Below are 16,295 nucleotides of genomic sequence, written 5' to 3' on the forward strand. Positions count from 1 at the left end.
AAGTGCTTTGGGAAACACGGGGGACAAACCGGCTAACTAGGCCACCGGGCCCTCAAGACTGTCTCTTAGAGTTGCCATGGCGACGGGCTTGAAGGACTGCACCTTCACTGTCCTCCGCTTGTGTGTCTCCGCATCCTCTCGGACAAAAACGAATAAGAGTCTCTTTGTGGATGAGTGAATGTGTGTGTGTGTGTGTGTGTGTGTGTGAGAGAGAGAGAGAGAGAGAGAGAGCGAGAGAGAGAGAGAGAGAGAGAGAGAGAGAGAGAGAGATTAACGGTGAGCGCGCAGCACGCCCCCGCCCCGGTGTCGTCCATCCATCCGCGGTGAAGAGTGACCATGACGGCCCGTTCTGTGCGGTCCCTGTCCGGAGCCCTGAAGCCCGTGTTCAGCAACCGGTTGGCCAGGGTAGGAGCAGTCTCTGAGTTCCCCAGCAGACAGTTAACTGTTAAACAGACTTTGTTTTGACATTTGAGACGGTTTAACGTTATTAGTTATTTAGCCAGAACAGCGGCGGGAGCGGCTAAGCGGATTAACTGCTGGTTAGTTGGCTAACGGAGCTAGCCTGGTTAGCGTCGCTGTCCTTTCAGCACCTCTCAGTTTGCTGTCAACTTGATGTCAACTGGAAATCCCTGCAAGAAAAATTACTACCAGACCAGTTGAGCGACATTCCTCTATTTCTCCTAAGCGAGATAATGCTGCCAATGTCCTCTTCAACTGTTCCCCGCAGTCATAAATTATTCAAACATCATTACAACAGTGCGTCCTCCACCAGTGGTTGCCAGTTAACAACCTGTCCTCCCCACAAAGGACAAACTTGAGACTGAAATTCCTCAGCAAAACTTTAAAACTCATAAAATGCATTTTACTGTAGGTAGAAAGTTTGACGTGGCCTTTAACACAGCAAATACAGGATGGACTCATGTCCCCTCAGGTCAGAAAGTTAATATATTAATATAAAGTATGTTTGACATATACCTTTAAAAAGCATAAAGTTCTACTTTAAATGCTTTAAAAATGAATGTACTAATTCTACAGTATTTAAAGAGGTATTTCAAAGTACGAATAAAAAGTGAAGTTTATTGTAAGTGTATCATAGATTGTACTTAAGTGTACTTTTAAAAAGTGTACTTACTTACATTAGTAGTGATACTTATGAAAAGTATACTTATTTTCAAGTCTTTTGTAGTACACCACTAGCATGCTTCATTAAAGTGTACTTTAATTTCACTTCATTTGAAGCATCTTTACAACACACGGGGGATATAATACTATCATACTGTGTAAGTTTGTAAAAAAAAAAAAAAAAAAAAAAAAAAGCTGTGCCAATTTAGCAACTATTTATACTTCAAGTATACTCAAGTATTACTCAAGTGGTACTCAAGGACTATTTGAATACACTTAAGTATACTTGAAGGTGAAAAAAATAGCACAAAGTGGGCCTTAGAGGGCACTTTATCACTTTGGTTGATTAATTTGTTCAGAACAGAATTAGTCTGCCATGTCATGACACAAAAATGTCCCAAATCTTCTGGATCCAGCATCTCAAATGTGAGTATTTATTAATTTCCTTAGTTTTCTGTGAAACTGAATTTCTTGAGGCTTGGACCGTGTGAATATGCCAACCTGGGCTCTGTGATGGGCATTTTACACCTTTTTCTGTCATTTTCTAGACCAAACAATCTATTAATTGAGCAAATAATCAGCAAATCAATCAATTATGAAATTGTTAGTCGATGCCCTAAACTAACTTTGACAGCCAAAACATTTTTTTAGTTCCTGACAGTAGTGATAATATAATCTTGACCATGACTAAACTCACAGATAAATGTCATGACATTCTGTAGATCTGATACGTTGGCTTGTGCTTATCATGTTATTTTAATTTGCATCTTCTCAGATAACCACCTTCTCTCTGTATTTGCAGGTTTATGGTTCAGCTACATGCAGTCAGAGACACAAGTCCACTTACACTGTAAGTTGTTCAGAGTGTAGATGTGACAGTCGCTTCAGGATCTCAGTCAACACACCCACACGAGGTTTACCTTATGACCTTCCTTACCCGGAGCCTCACTGTTCTACCCCACAGGGACTTCCTTAAAAGCTAAGATCAAACATGTCAGCATGCCTTTACTACATGTCCACAGGAGCACCAGGGTTGTTTTGTCTCACCAGTGTGCTTGACATGCCGGCAGGAAGCTGCTGGTCACTGTGTGTCTACCCCCCCCCTCTTTGGCCTACTAACTTCCCTGTTTTCTCTTCTCCATTCTGAATCCCTCCTTCCTCCATCCACCCACGCCAGAACATAGTGAGTATGGCTGCTCAACACACACAGACGGTGGTGTAGCATGAGTCGCGTGTTAGACCTTATTAGCATAACCAAAAGATTTTGCAGTTGTCTGTCCACTAGCTTAGAGCTTCTCAGTAGTTCTGCAGTGGATGCATCGACTGGATTGCATCGGGAGGAGTTTGACTGTCAGTGTTTGTGTGTGTTCATGCATTGCAGCCTCCACCGGCGCGGTATGGAGGCAGGCACACTGTGACTCTGATTCCCGGAGATGGCATCGGACCAGAGCTGGCCAACCATGTGCGTGAACTATTCCGGTGAGAATTCACACATCCTGCACACACACAGACACACACACAGTGTTGGAATGAAGTCAGTGACCGACGCACGCAGTCACTAAATGCCTCGGCTCTGTCACACTGAAGTGGTCTCCATCTGGTTTTACTGTCAGGTTCTGCTGCGTGCCAGTGGACTTTGAAGTTGTCAATGTGGACTCATCTATGGCCTCAGAGGACGACATCAATAACGCCATAATGGCTATCAGACGCAATGGAGTTGCACTAAAAGGTAAGTGTGTATGTCTGAAATATGTTCCCACAAAGTCTGTAAATGTACATGTGAGTCAGAAAACCTCCAACTAATATACATGTAGTTGCCAGTTTATTAGGTACACCGAGTTCTGCTGTACAACAGTTCTGCTGTAAATCCTACCTTCATGAAGCTTATAATGTTCAGTTTTTGTTGTAACTGTACGATGATTTCGGAGGCAGCAGTTTGGAGTGACAGGAGTTTCTATTATTTGTCCACAACATTTTTATCAATGAGCATAGGCTAAATAGCAGAAACACTGGTCTGTATAACACAACACAGCACAACACACAACACATCTATTGGCAGAAATGGAATATGATAATCAGAAGTATGTTTTCGTTAGTGTCGAATGACATGAAAAGGTCATGGGTTTAGGTTTTCCTACAAGCTTGGAAAGGCAGGGCGAGGTGATTTGGTTGGCTGTAATCTGCAATCTCACCACTAGATGTCACCAAATCTTGTAAACTGGTCCTTTAATTCTGAGAGGACTGCTGTCCTGTCTCAGTTTTTAGTTCTTTAGGTGTAATTTTATTTGTCTACCCAGGAAACATTGAGACCAACCACAACTTGCCACCATCCTACAAGTCCAGAAACAACCTGCTCCGGTAAGCCGCCATCTTTCATCGTTCATCGCTTTGTTCTTCACCAGTGTTTAACAACCACCGTGTCAGCTGCAGCCTTGATGTACAGCAGAGAGGTTACAGTGTTCAGTCCTGACTGTCTTTGTGTTCTCGTTTTACATCTTTCTGTCTCCATCTTCCTTCCTGTTCCCCCTCCCTGCAGCACCACCCTGGACCTGTATGCTAATGTGATGCACTGCCAGTCTCTCCCAGGAGTGAGGACACGCCACAGAAACATCGACATCATGATCATCAGGGAGAACACAGAGGGAGAGTACAGCAGCCTGGAGCACGAGGTGTGTGTCTGTGTATGTGTGTGCGTTATGTGGTCCATAATCACTTTCACTCAAAAACATCCGAACAAGTCCAACCTCCACGTATCTCCGCTCTTTGTCTCCCTGTCTCTGCAGAACGTACCGGGCGTTGTCGAATGCCTGAAGATCATCACAAAGACCAAATCTTTACGCATCGCTGACTATGCTTTTAGGACCGCTCGGGCTAAAGGACGCAGACGAGTCACTGCTGTACACAAAGCTAACATCATGTCCGTGTCTCATGGCTCAAAGACCCAGAGTCTGCATGTCTTACCGCTCTTTTTATTCATCTTTCTGCTCATCTTAATGTGTGTGTTTGTTGGAGCAGGAAGTTGGGTGACGGCCTCTTCCTGGAGTGCTGCAAGGAGGTTGCCAGCGGTTACCCTGAAATCACCTTCGACAGCATGATTGTTGACAACACCACCATGCAGGTAGCTACGGCCTGTGCTGCAACACTGCCCGTTTAAGGGCGAACATGGACCATGTTTAAAAATACAAAGACTTTCTGAACTTCTCCCTGAAGGATTCAAACTAGCACTGCTCTGCTGACAGTCAGATACTGCAGTATCTTCAAGCAAACATGTTGTGAAATGGTGTTTGTGTGTCAGCTGGTTTCCAGGCCCCAGCAGTTCGATGTCATGGTCATGCCCAACCTGTACGGCAACGTCGTGAGCAATGTGTGTGCCGGGCTGGTCGGTGGGCCGGGCCTGGTGCCTGGAGCCAACTATGGAGAGGACTACGCCGTGTTTGAGATGGTGAGAGGATTCACATCAGAAATCAGTGAGTTTATCTGAGTCTTTTCACGCTGACAAACCTGCCAGCTGCAGCTGGAAACAACGCTGATGAGAGCGGAGAAAGTGAACCAAAGCAGTGAGCTTGAAGACACTGAAGCGCTCCCTGTAGATGAGAACGTTGGTTCGTCCCCATGTGCAACACTTTTCACGTCACTCATTAGTCGTTTGATCCATTGTTGATCTAAAAAGACTGATTAGTGCAGCTGATATATGTTCATTGTTTGATGATAAACATAAATGACGATAAAAGTGTTTGCCTCTTCAGAGTCGAGCAGGAGCACATCAGCACCGCAGTAACGTTGTCAATAATCAAATATTAAAACTGCTGCATCTCGACATGTTCTTCCATGTATGAACTCCACATGTGTTTCTGTGTGCAGGGCACCAGGAACACCGGGAAGAGTATCGCTAACCGCAACACGGCAAACCCCACGGCCATGCTGCTGGCCTCCTGCCTGCTGCTGGATCACCTGAGGCTCCACGCCTACGCCAGCATGATCCGCAGAGCCATCCTCTCCACGGTCACTGAGACTCGGGTACGCTCCATCAGCGTCGCGTGCAGAGTTTCTCACTGTGAAACTAGATAGAATAGAAATATTTAGAGTTGTGCAGGACATATTTCTGCTGTGCAAACTTCCACCAGTGATGATGTGCGACACAGAGAATATTCAGCTCACATCGTTTTTTCGTCTCCTTCGTTCTCCAGCTGCACACTGCTGACCTGGGAGGCCAAGGCTCCACCTCTGAAGTGGTGCAGTCCATCATGAACGCTGTGCAGAGCACCGGGCCCCGGACCCTCAGCGTCTAGAACAAACATAAATATGCAAACTCTCACAGCAGAGATGTGTCTATGAGAGTGCCTCTCTTCTATGCAATTTCATAAAAATACCTGAGTTGTTTGATAGTTAAACTGAAATGAAAGTGTACACACAGACAGTTTGTGTGTCTAGGCAATAGTTTTCTTCTTAACATAGTTTGTTTCATCACCTCTAAACTGTTAGAGGTTGTTTGAGCACTTTGTTTGCAAACTTTATCATCACACTGTTAAATGTAAGAAACACTCCTAATGTTTATTAAGTGAAACCACGTATTCTTCATGTATTTGAGATGTAACTTATTTTAAACCAATCACAGCTGTCGTTTGACCTGCTGCTGAATGTACTGGACAAAGTTTACCTCAAATAAAGCGAATGTCTCTTCAGGTCAGTCTCTGGTCTTCAGAGCTGTCTGTGCTGAATGCACGTTGCACTGACTTGTCTCGACCACAGGGGGGCCACAGTGTCTTGTTTAACAACCACATTCAGTTTGTTGTGACTGAGTGAAACCTCACTCTCTAATAGCTTCTTTCTAGCAGGAGTACCTGCAGTGGTCGGACTAGTTGTATCACACCTTTCTTGCAAAGATGGAACCCAAAGTGTGTCAGTACGAGGAGCATAAATAAAAACTAAGTGGGATTATCATCCATTAAAAGATAAAAAATATCAAGTGCAAATATTGTTCAAAGATCCAAAGACATTAAAATTAGTTCTCCAGGTGAATGCATCATGTTTTTCTAAAAGCTTTTCGGGGAGTTGGAAGCCAACAGCAGAGACTTAAAGGACAGAAGGGGGTAACAGAGACGAGGGAAAGTCCAGTCAGGGATGATTTCATGGTCAGCGCAAATACATTTCACTGCTCACATAAAACCTCATTAACATCAAGTCTGGTAATACGCTGCATTTATCTTATTATGAACAAATCTCATGAAAAGACTGAAACCAACAATAAACTGATTGTACGACTGAGAGGACTGTGTGTCCAAACAACGGCGTGTCTTATTCCTCCATTGACCTCCACTATTAAACACCAGAGCTGGAAGTTAACTACTAAGTACATTTACTCAAGTGCTGTACTTCAGTACAGTTTTGATGTACTTTACTTGAGTATTTCCACTTAATGCCACTTGGCGACTTCTCATTTTGTTTTTGTTTTTGTTTTTTGTTTTGTTTGTTATGGTTTAAGATAAAACTTTATTGATCCCTGGTGGGAAAATCACAAGACACCCATTAAAATTCAGTATGAAGTACTTAAAGTTAGCTCCACTCCCATCCAATGGGCCATGCTTTACAATAAGTACTTCCACTTTTGGTACTTTTTGATGCTTGTACTTTTGTACTTTTACTTAAGCAACATAAATGAAGAACTTTTACTTGTAACAGTTTGCTGAGAAGTACAGTGACCTGCTGTTTTTGGGGAATGATTCAGCCTTTTTTTTTTTTTTTTAATGAGATTATATATGCACGACCTGTTTTTGAAGATTTCTTCAGCAGGAAGCGACATGGTCCAGGCTGAGAGCCACAGACAGACTGAGGAAGTCACAGAGTGGACGTCTGGACTTCTGGTGGGATTTGTTGACAACAAAGATTCAAACGCAGGATCTTTTAAATGAAACTGGCGCTATTTAAACACATCTATATGCTGGAGTTTGCATCACCAACAGCTAATTAAAACCCTCTGACCAAACTTCCTGACCCTCAGAAACGACTTCACAGACACCAGAAATCTGTTTCACCATCGTATCAGAGTTTGAAAACAATCGGTGTGAGCAGCGACTGGCGCCGCGTGCGACTGTGCGCTCGTGTTTGTGTGCGCGCTTAAGGTCGCTCAGCGGGCCCCTCGATAATGAGAGGCTTCTCCAAATGAGGGAGCGATTGAGGGGAAGCGAACAGATTAGTGCTCCGCCAGAGAGGGAGAGAAAGAGGGACGGGGAGGCGGAATGCAGGAGACAGAGGGGGGAGCAGAAAAGAGGGAGCGGGGGTGAGAAAGAAGAGGCAGCGCTCCTCCCGTCGCTGCCTTCTCCACATCCCATCTGTCACAACATCTGACACTGATTCTCCTCACTATCCGTTCCCAGCCCTCTCCCCCACCCGCTGATGCAGAATCACACGTACACATATCAGTTTAACGTGTGTGTATCAAAGGTCTTTGATGGTTCTGGGAGGCTAATAGCAGAAATCTCATTTGATCTGCTGCTGCACGGCCCTCGCGTGCACTTTGCCTCTGCGCCGAATGTGGATCAAAGTAGGACCCACAGCGACATGGTTAATATCTAAACAATCAGCAGGAAACGACATTAATTCACCTCCGCGGCCATCACATGCTTTGATCAACGCCCCCGCTTTCCACTGGAGTGGCCCCTCTTTCTTCTTCTTCTCCCACTTTTCACCAAATCCAAGAAAGGTGAGAAGAGGGAGGGGTGTGTTCCAGAGGAGGGGGAGGAGAGTGGAAGAAGGGAGGAGATGGGGAGACAGGAGTCAGCAGTGAGCTGGCAGAGGTCACCCTCAGAGTAACAAGCAAGAGGAAAACTCACACTCACACACACACACACACACACACACACACACACACACACACACACACACACACACAGCATGGATGCGGCTTGTGTGTGCAACAGCAGATCAGGTTGTCCTGGCTCCTACAGATGCTTCACAGGACGCTGAGGACGAGGACGGGGTGGGTAAGTCCTCTGCTTGTGCTCGACTCCTGATGCTGCTCTCTGTCTTTGGGGGGATTTAAACCTGAAGAAGTGGCTGTGGAGGCTACAGGTGGATGTTTGGAGCAGTCAGACTGTTGAAGAACGGTTGAAAAAACCCTGAGAGGGATGAGAGGGCTTGACTTTAGCTTTTTATTTTGTGAGAAGAGGAAGGATTGCTGGACCGCAGGTGTCCGGCGTTGTAATTGGATTAACATAGCCAAACCATGTCAGTAAACTGTGCTGATTCAAACAGGGACTCAGACGAAGCGACCATCAGCCTTCTGTTTGCACTGGACATTTTACTTTTAACTTTTAATTCTTTGCTTGCTGTGCTTCTGGATTATTTATTGCATGTCTTTAAATTTGTGGGATATGCTGGAATTTGTGAATTTCCCCTGGGGATGAATGAAGCATCTATCTATCTATCTATCTATCTATCTATCTATCTATCTATCTATCTATCTATCTTACGGACTGAAGCAGACTGTTTTAGCACCTGGCTTGTGTTTTTAAAGCGTGTCCTCCAGCTCCCTGGACGGCTGTGAAAGCAATAAGTCTCCCACCTTCAAACTGAAATATTTACGTCCTCACGGTGCCGTTAAAATGTTTTATTCTGGGAGGAGATATAAGAAAAGAGAAACCAGATCTTTTCACCTTCGCAGATTTATCATTTTATAAACAATATGTGTTTAGAGGCAGAAATAGAGCTGAAGGGCTATTTTTCAAGACAAGAGAAACTAATCTACAGACTGCTGAGCGCACTGGAAAGCCTGCTTTGTGGTAATATAGATGGATGATACTGTCAGCAGCTTTCTCTTATTGCTGCACAGCACTCAGATCTTCTACTTAAATACTGTCAGCAAACTGAACTTAAAGCATCACAGTAAAAGCACTCATTCTGCAGAAAATGTCCCCTGTGACTGATATATTATGATAATATGACAGTATTGGATAATACTACTGAAGTACTGCAAGTTCAGCTGTATAAATTAACAATCCTGCCTCCAAAACAAGTCTGGACTCAAAACATAAACAGAATCAATCATCTGCAATCAAACTGTGTTTACTGACAACAGTTTTCTGAAGTGTTCATCTCCTTCATCCAGTCATGTGTTCACAAAGTGGTGAACCGCGCTCCATCCTTTCATACCCAGTCATGATCCTCTCACCTGTTACCAATGAGCCTGTTTACCTGTGGAATGATCCAAACAGGTGTTTTTGGAGCGTTCCACATCTTTCTCAGTCTGTGAAACGTGTCGCTGCATCAGATTCAAAATAAGCAGATATTTCCAAAATCAATGAACCTGATGAGGAAAAACATTAAATATATTGTCTTTGGACCGTTTTTCAACTGAGACAAAAAGGAGTAGCAGACGATCACATTCAGTTTTATTAAAGTTGTACACTGTCCAAACATTTTAGGGATATATTTCTTGTAAGAGATTTAAGTTTTATGCTCATTATTTACTATGAAATCTTAGTGTGCAAAGTAGCTCCAGCTGTCAGATAAAGTAAAAAGTACAACATTTCCCTCTGAGCTGTGGAGCTGAAGTATAAAGTACCATAAAAAGGAGAGACTCAGACAGTAAAGTACAGCGGGAGTAGATGTACTTGGTGACTTCCCACCCTGTGCTCCTTCGTCCTGGTGCTGCAGCAGGTGCACTCGTTCACTTCTCCCTGACTGTCAGTTAGTGTGTAATGTTGATCGCTGCAGATTGGTCAAACAACTGTGACCTTATTAGAATGTGCCACTTTGCACACAGTAAACAGGCCCTCATGAGGGGCCCTCTCTGCATGCCTCCGCGATTGTGTGTGTGTGTGTTTGTGTGTGTTGAACTGTAAAAGTGTGTGAGGCACTGCTGTAAACATGCTTCATTGTTTTACAATTAATGTGCTCATGGAAGCTTGACCCGCCGCGTCCGGTGCGCTCGCGCTAACTTAGCTGTGTGTGTGGGATGTTTTCAGGCCGTAGATGTCAGGTGGAATCAGCGTGGTACCAGCTTTGACCGCGAACATGCAGCCATCTGGACACATTCAGAGAAGATGGTCATTATAAGCAAACTGAGAAGCGAACGATGCTCACGTCTGTTTCATACTCGCCGATGTCACAATACGTCCTGCGAGCGTTTCTGGCAACGTGATGGAGGACTGCAGAGAAAAGACGTCTGTGAGCTGTTCGCTGGAGTCCAGTTAAAGCATCAGCTGGTACATTTACTCAAGTGCTATGCTTGAGTACAAATTTGAGGTCCAGCTGTAGTTATTGGCAGTGGTGGAAGAAGTATTCAGATCCTTTACTGAAGTAAAAGTACTAATACCACACTATGAAAATACTCCACTACAGGTGAAAGTCCTGCGTTCAAAACATCACTCTGAAGTGAAAGTATGTAAGTATTACCAGCAAAATGTACTCGTGTTGCAGTAAAGTGTCCCTGTCAGTGTTTTTCTATCTGCTGTTTGTGGATTGATATCACTGCTGCATTCATGTGTATTTTGCATTTTGCTGCTGTAGATGTTTAAGCTCATTTGAAGTACTTTATGTACTATTGGCTGGTTTAATCTACAGCAGCATATTCTCTAAGATCATCATGTGTTTGAGACATTTCCTCTCTGAACCTCTCAGATGATTTCATTTGAATACATATTTGAGGAATAAAGAGGATAAATTATCCAATATTGCCTAAAAACAAAGTTGAGATGAGAGAAAATCTCAAACTCTGAACATTTGTGTTTGACTTTTCCTTGCTATGGAGTATTTTTGCATTGTTGAATTGGTACTTGTACTTCAGGAATGTATCTGAGTACTTTTTCCACGACTGTGGTCAGAAGTCATGTGGTCCTTCACAGGTTTTTTAGTGGAACAACAGCAAAACAGTTCTCAATAAAAAGGTCACTGCATTCATAGCTGCCCACCCAGAAACTTCCCGTTCATTTCAGTGCAAACTTAACTCTGATTGGTTGGTTTTTGTCGCAGTGTATCAGGATCAACGCTGTTTTTTCTCTCCTTTTGTTTCTTGCGGTTGTAGAGTTGTAGTTGAATTTGGTTTATGACCAAATACCTGAAGACACTTCCATCAGTCTCAGCTGTTTTTTGTGTTTACTGCTAATGTTAGCATGCTAACACACTAAACTAAGACACCGAACACAGCAAACATCAGCATGTTAGGAATTAATACTGAGTATTGTTCTTGTTTCATACAGGCTGTGTTTCCATGTGTGACTTGGTCTGCTGCGGCTTTATTTTTTATTTTTAATACATGTACATTATTTATTTTACATCTGTTTATTTATTTTTCTATTAGTTTTGTGTCTTTGTCTATATCTTATTCCTGCTCATTGTTTTCAGTGTGTTCCACTGACTGTTTAGTGCCTGCAATCAGATTTCCTTCAGGATAATAATTGAGTTGAACTTTTGTTTTCAGACATTTCTCTTTGTCCCTCTTTGACATTTGTCTCCTCGTCTCCTCCTCCCCTCCCAGCCAACATGTCAGTCTCCATGGTAACAGACTCATATCCATCCATCAATTGGTCAGTGGTCTCTGTGACCCCGGCGGGTACAAATGTCACAGACCGGGAGCGCGATGCCCTTCTGGCCGTGGCAGAGGTGGTGGTGCTGGCTGTCATCTTGGTGATGGCGTTGCTCGGCAACGGGCTGGTGTTGGTGGTGTTGCTAAGGCGGAGACGACTCCACAACCCGCTGCACCAGTTCATGCTCAACCTCTGTGTGGCCGACCTGATGGTGGCGCTGTTCCAGGTACCACACACACCGACAGGCACACACACACACACACACACTATATATATATATATATATATATACATCCCTCCCTGCATCTCACGCCACCCTTCCTCTCTCTACTCTTCCTCTCCGAGGTATTGCCCCAGCTGGTCTGGGATGCTAAGGGCCGCTTTCCTGGCCCCGACTTCCTGTGTCGCCTGGTGAAATACCTGCAGGTGCTCGGGATGTTCGCCTCCTCCTACATGATTGTGGCCATGACGGCGGACCGGCACTACGCCATCTGCTGCCCCCTGCAGGCACACCGCAGCGGGGCCACCCAGCGCTGGAACAGCTTCATACTGCTGGCCTGGGGGCTGTCGCTGCTGCTCAGCCTGCCACAGGTAGGGTGACACAGGTAGGCTGGCACAGAGAGGGAGACACAGGTAGCATAACACAGACAGGGTGCCATTGGTAGGTTCCTATAACAACATCAAAGATAAAATGGGCCCTGGAGTAACTGATTTTTGTTATCTAGAGATTTTATAATCTAAATAACACTATCAAATCAAATATTTTTGCTTTTAATGATTTCTTTGTTATATTGAGTTAAATAAAATCTTTTGAAAGGGCTAGTTAATAAATGTTTAATGAATTTTAGCTTTAAGATGAAACAAAATGAAAAAGTTTTTTGATTTGGTTTATTATAAAGTCAGACACTCATTAAACATTTATTTATTACTTCAGTTACGATTTTTCACCATCTAGCAACGTAAATGTTATTATGACTTACAGCTGATCTGTAAAGCATTTTAAAAAAAAACTATAAACTTTATAGAAAGTGGTTCGGTCCATAAATTATGTTTCATTTTTCATTAGTCTTTTTTTCCTCTAAATGTTAAATGTAGTTCGTGGTTTAGTTTTGCTGTAAGCAAACAAACTACAAACAAACAAACTAAGAAGAAATTATTTCCTGTCCTTTAATTCAGTTATGATCTAACATTTTACCTTTTCGTAGTTTGGGGGGGGCATTTGGCTCAGACCACTAGGGGGCGCCTGTGTCTTCTGTGCAAACTTCAGAATCAGAATCAGAATCAGAAAGAGCTTTATCGCCAAGTATGATTTTACACACACGAGGAATTTGTTGTGGTGCAGTTGGTGAATGACACATCTATTAAAAATCAGAGCACAGACAAGTTCTGACAAACTTTTGTCACAACACTGATTCCTAAAGACCCACGAGGAAAAATGTTTTTTATTTACCTCAAAATCAGTTTGAAGTAAGAGGGACATTTACTGAAACTCTTCTCCTCCAGGTTTTCATCTTCTCCCGTTCAGAAGTGGCCCCAGGGGTCTATGAGTGTTGGGGCAACTTTGCTGAGTCCTGGGGCCTCAAAGCCTACGTGACCTGGATGACCCTGGCTATCTTCATCGTCCCTGTCCTCATCATCACTGTCTGTCAGGTAGAGAGGGTCAGACCAGACAACCCACTCATTTTTTACAGTGAAAATAAACAAAATAATGATTCTGAAATCAACCGATGGTTCATGTGATGGTTTACTGGTTTTCTCTCAGGTGAGAATCTTCAAGGAGATCCACAACAACCTGTACCTGAAGTCAGAGCGCCGCCTGTCTCCCGCCTCTATCCCTCCATCCAGACGGGACAGCCAGAGAGGAGGAGGAGGAGGAGGAGGAGGGGGAGGAGGAGGAGGAGGCAGCAGAGGGAGGTCCAGTCTCCCTCTGTATGTTTCACCACTCATGTTCAACAACCCTGTGAGTCACACCAGCTGTGACTCTGGATCCACCTATCAGCACCTGCCGATGGGTCCACTCAGGTCCAACAGCATCACCCCACGCTGTGATATTCACGCCTACACTGCCGTTCACCCAGGTTAGACCACACAGAGTGGAGCCTGCCGTCACTGCACACTGTGGTTATTCTATTGTGGCAGATGCTCTTTTCCCCCATTTCTGTAGTTTTGTTTCCCGATAATCCAACAGATTTCCTTCAGGGTCAAAGGTCAAAAACAAGTTCCCATTTTAAAGAATTCCACCCATGATTTCTATACACTTCTTCCTGCATAAAGACGGATTTACAGCCATGCTAGTGGTATAGTAGTAGTAGTAGTAGTAGTGCTGTAGTAGTAGTGTAGTAGCATTGTGAGCATGTTAGCATTAGCATACTAGTGTTTAGCACAAAGCTGCTTTGCATGAGTACAACCTGACAGAACTGCTAGCATGGCTCAAGACTGTTGATAATACTGAGACATCTGAGATGCTCCCTAAAAAAATAAATAAGAAACAGATAAACAAAATAAAATGGAAAAATGTTATCTATGTGTAACTGAAGCCGGCAGCAGGAATGTGGACAGTTTGTTTTGGAAAAGTCAGGCAAGGAAAATAGATTTTCATCATATGACATTTTGGATTGAGACGATTGTCATGAAAACACTCTGCTTCACTTAGATGATGAGATTAGATCAACACCACAGGTTTACCACAGGTAAAAAAAAAATTAAAAAAAAGGCTCAATTCTTCAGAAATGGTCCTTTAAGGATCTGACTTGTTTCCTGCCAGCCGAGCTGCAGCCTGACGTGCTGCCTGAGCCTGCAGAGCCCTCTGCTGTCTGCTGCCCCCCACCCAGCGCCCCCCCGGCCCGTGGTGGAGAGGTCTCGGCGGCCATGTCGAAGACGGTGAGGATGACGCTGGTCATTGTGCTCGTCTACTCGCTCTGCTGGGCCCCGTTCTTCAGCGTCCAGCTGTGGGCCGCCTGGGACCCTGACCCACCTCAGAACGGTGTGTGCTCGCACGCACACACACACACACACACACACACACACACACACACACACACAAATCCACATTTTCACTTAAAAAAAAACAACTTTTCGTGTAATTTTCTGTCATGATCTGCCCACAAAATTCAGAGAAACAGCTCCTGTATGATTTATTCCTCTGCTGAGTCACCACTTCACCCTCCAAACACGTTCCAGTGTTTTGCTTTGGTTCAGATTTCACACCAGTTATAAAACCAGCTGAACTGACCTGCTCAGTTCCTCCTTTTACACACAACACATGCATGCAGAGTACAATAAATCACACGCAGATATCACACCAGGACACTAAATATCAACATATTGTCACTAAATCAATGCAACACGTGTCTACAAACATTTGTCCTTGTTTTAACATCAGTATGCAGGTGAGCAGCATCGTGATTGACTGTGAAGTGCTTTCCAGAATCACAGTATTACCGTAGCCTTTCTGTATTTTAGGTGATTAAACTTACAGGAGATTTAAATATCAGCATCATGTTGCTTTGTATGAACACAGTTACTGTAAAGTCAGTCTCTAAACTACATAAACAACACAGTTAGTTTTCTTCTCATTGCTATTATGTTTTATCATGTGCGAGTGAACACTGCAGCATCTGTTTTGAAGACATTACATGTAATTCCTGTTTGACGTAATTTGATATTGATGGTTTTATTTTAATATGATGATACTGGGAAGCTTTATTTCTCCAACAACACTGACTGTCCATCATTGCATCAGTGGTGGGATGTATTCTGTTCAAATAATCGATCAATCATTTCCATCATTTTTTAAACATTTCTTGGTTTCAGCATCTCAGATGTGAAGATTTGCTGGTTTTCTTTCTTTTAAAGTGTTGTAAACTAAACCTTTTATCAGCTTTTATCTTCAAACCTGCTCGTCATCACCTGTCATTTACCACCCTGTGTGTGTGTGTGTGTGTGTGTGTGTGTGTGTGTGTGTGCAGGCGCGGTGTTCACCCTGCTCATGCTGCTGGCCAGTCTCAACTCCTGCACCAACCCCTGGATCTACTCGGCCTTCTCCAGCAGCGTCTCCCCGGAGCTCCGCCTGCTGCTGCTCTGCCGCACACAAACCCAGCGCCGAGGCTCGTTACCCAGCGACTCCACCACCACACACACCTCCAACTACTGAACAACACACACACAGTCGAGCGCTGCTGTAAATGTGCCACATAGGGAACACACACCTGAGTCTGTGTCTTGTACTCTCTGGAGAATGTGAAAACTGGAGTGTCTACTTCGGCTGTTAAAGTGAAAATAGTTTGACATTTTGGGAAATACACTCGCAGGGGTTTCATCCAGAGAAGGTCGATGCCACTCTCATGTTTGTCCATGAATTACGGCAGAAATATAATAAGATGATGAGACGTGAAGCTAATGTACAACCAGACAGCTGAGCTAGCTTAGCATGTATCCAGTTTTGATGCTAGGCTAACCATCTGTTAGCTTCAGCATATTGATCCTGCTGCAAGTGCAGATAAGTATTATTTCCCACAATGTTCAAGTATTTCTGTAAGTAAAACATTTAGTTTAGGTCCAAACTGCTGTTTTATAAAACGTAATTATTGGAAATGTGTTTTTCTGCGTCTAACATTTTCTTTGACAGAACAAATGCAATTGGATTTGTTT

At 43.8% G+C, this 16,295-nt stretch overlaps 2 protein-coding genes across 2 annotated transcripts; both read left to right on the forward strand.

The window, feature by feature from the left end:
• The first annotated feature begins 56 nt into the window (after positions 1-56).
• LOC143326585 (isocitrate dehydrogenase [NAD] subunit gamma, mitochondrial-like) lies at positions 57-5,809 on the forward strand. The gene is made up of 11 exons (XM_076740246.1): positions 57-405; positions 1,925-1,972; positions 2,504-2,601; positions 2,736-2,851; positions 3,420-3,480; positions 3,659-3,791; positions 3,906-4,039; positions 4,138-4,240; positions 4,418-4,564; positions 4,984-5,139; positions 5,310-5,809. Exons 1-11 carry the CDS (start codon positions 337-339, stop codon positions 5,409-5,411), a joined length of 1,167 nt encoding a protein of 388 aa, XP_076596361.1. The 5' UTR covers positions 57-336; the 3' UTR covers positions 5,412-5,809.
• A 2,171-nt stretch (positions 5,810-7,980) lies between these two features.
• On the forward strand, positions 7,981-16,242 carry LOC143326583 (vasopressin V2 receptor-like). Its single transcript, XM_076740243.1, has 7 exons — positions 7,981-8,102; positions 11,597-11,871; positions 11,991-12,236; positions 13,149-13,295; positions 13,408-13,723; positions 14,410-14,628; positions 15,614-16,242. The coding sequence occupies exons 1-7, from the start codon at positions 8,018-8,020 to the stop codon at positions 15,796-15,798; spliced, it is 1,473 nt and encodes a 490-aa protein (XP_076596358.1). The 5' UTR covers positions 7,981-8,017; the 3' UTR covers positions 15,799-16,242.
• The last annotated feature ends 53 nt before the right edge of the window (positions 16,243-16,295 follow it).

This window comes from Chaetodon auriga, chromosome 10 (assembly GCF_051107435.1).
Source record: "Chaetodon auriga isolate fChaAug3 chromosome 10, fChaAug3.hap1, whole genome shotgun sequence".
NCBI lineage: Eukaryota > Metazoa > Chordata > Actinopteri > Chaetodontiformes > Chaetodontidae > Chaetodon > Chaetodon auriga.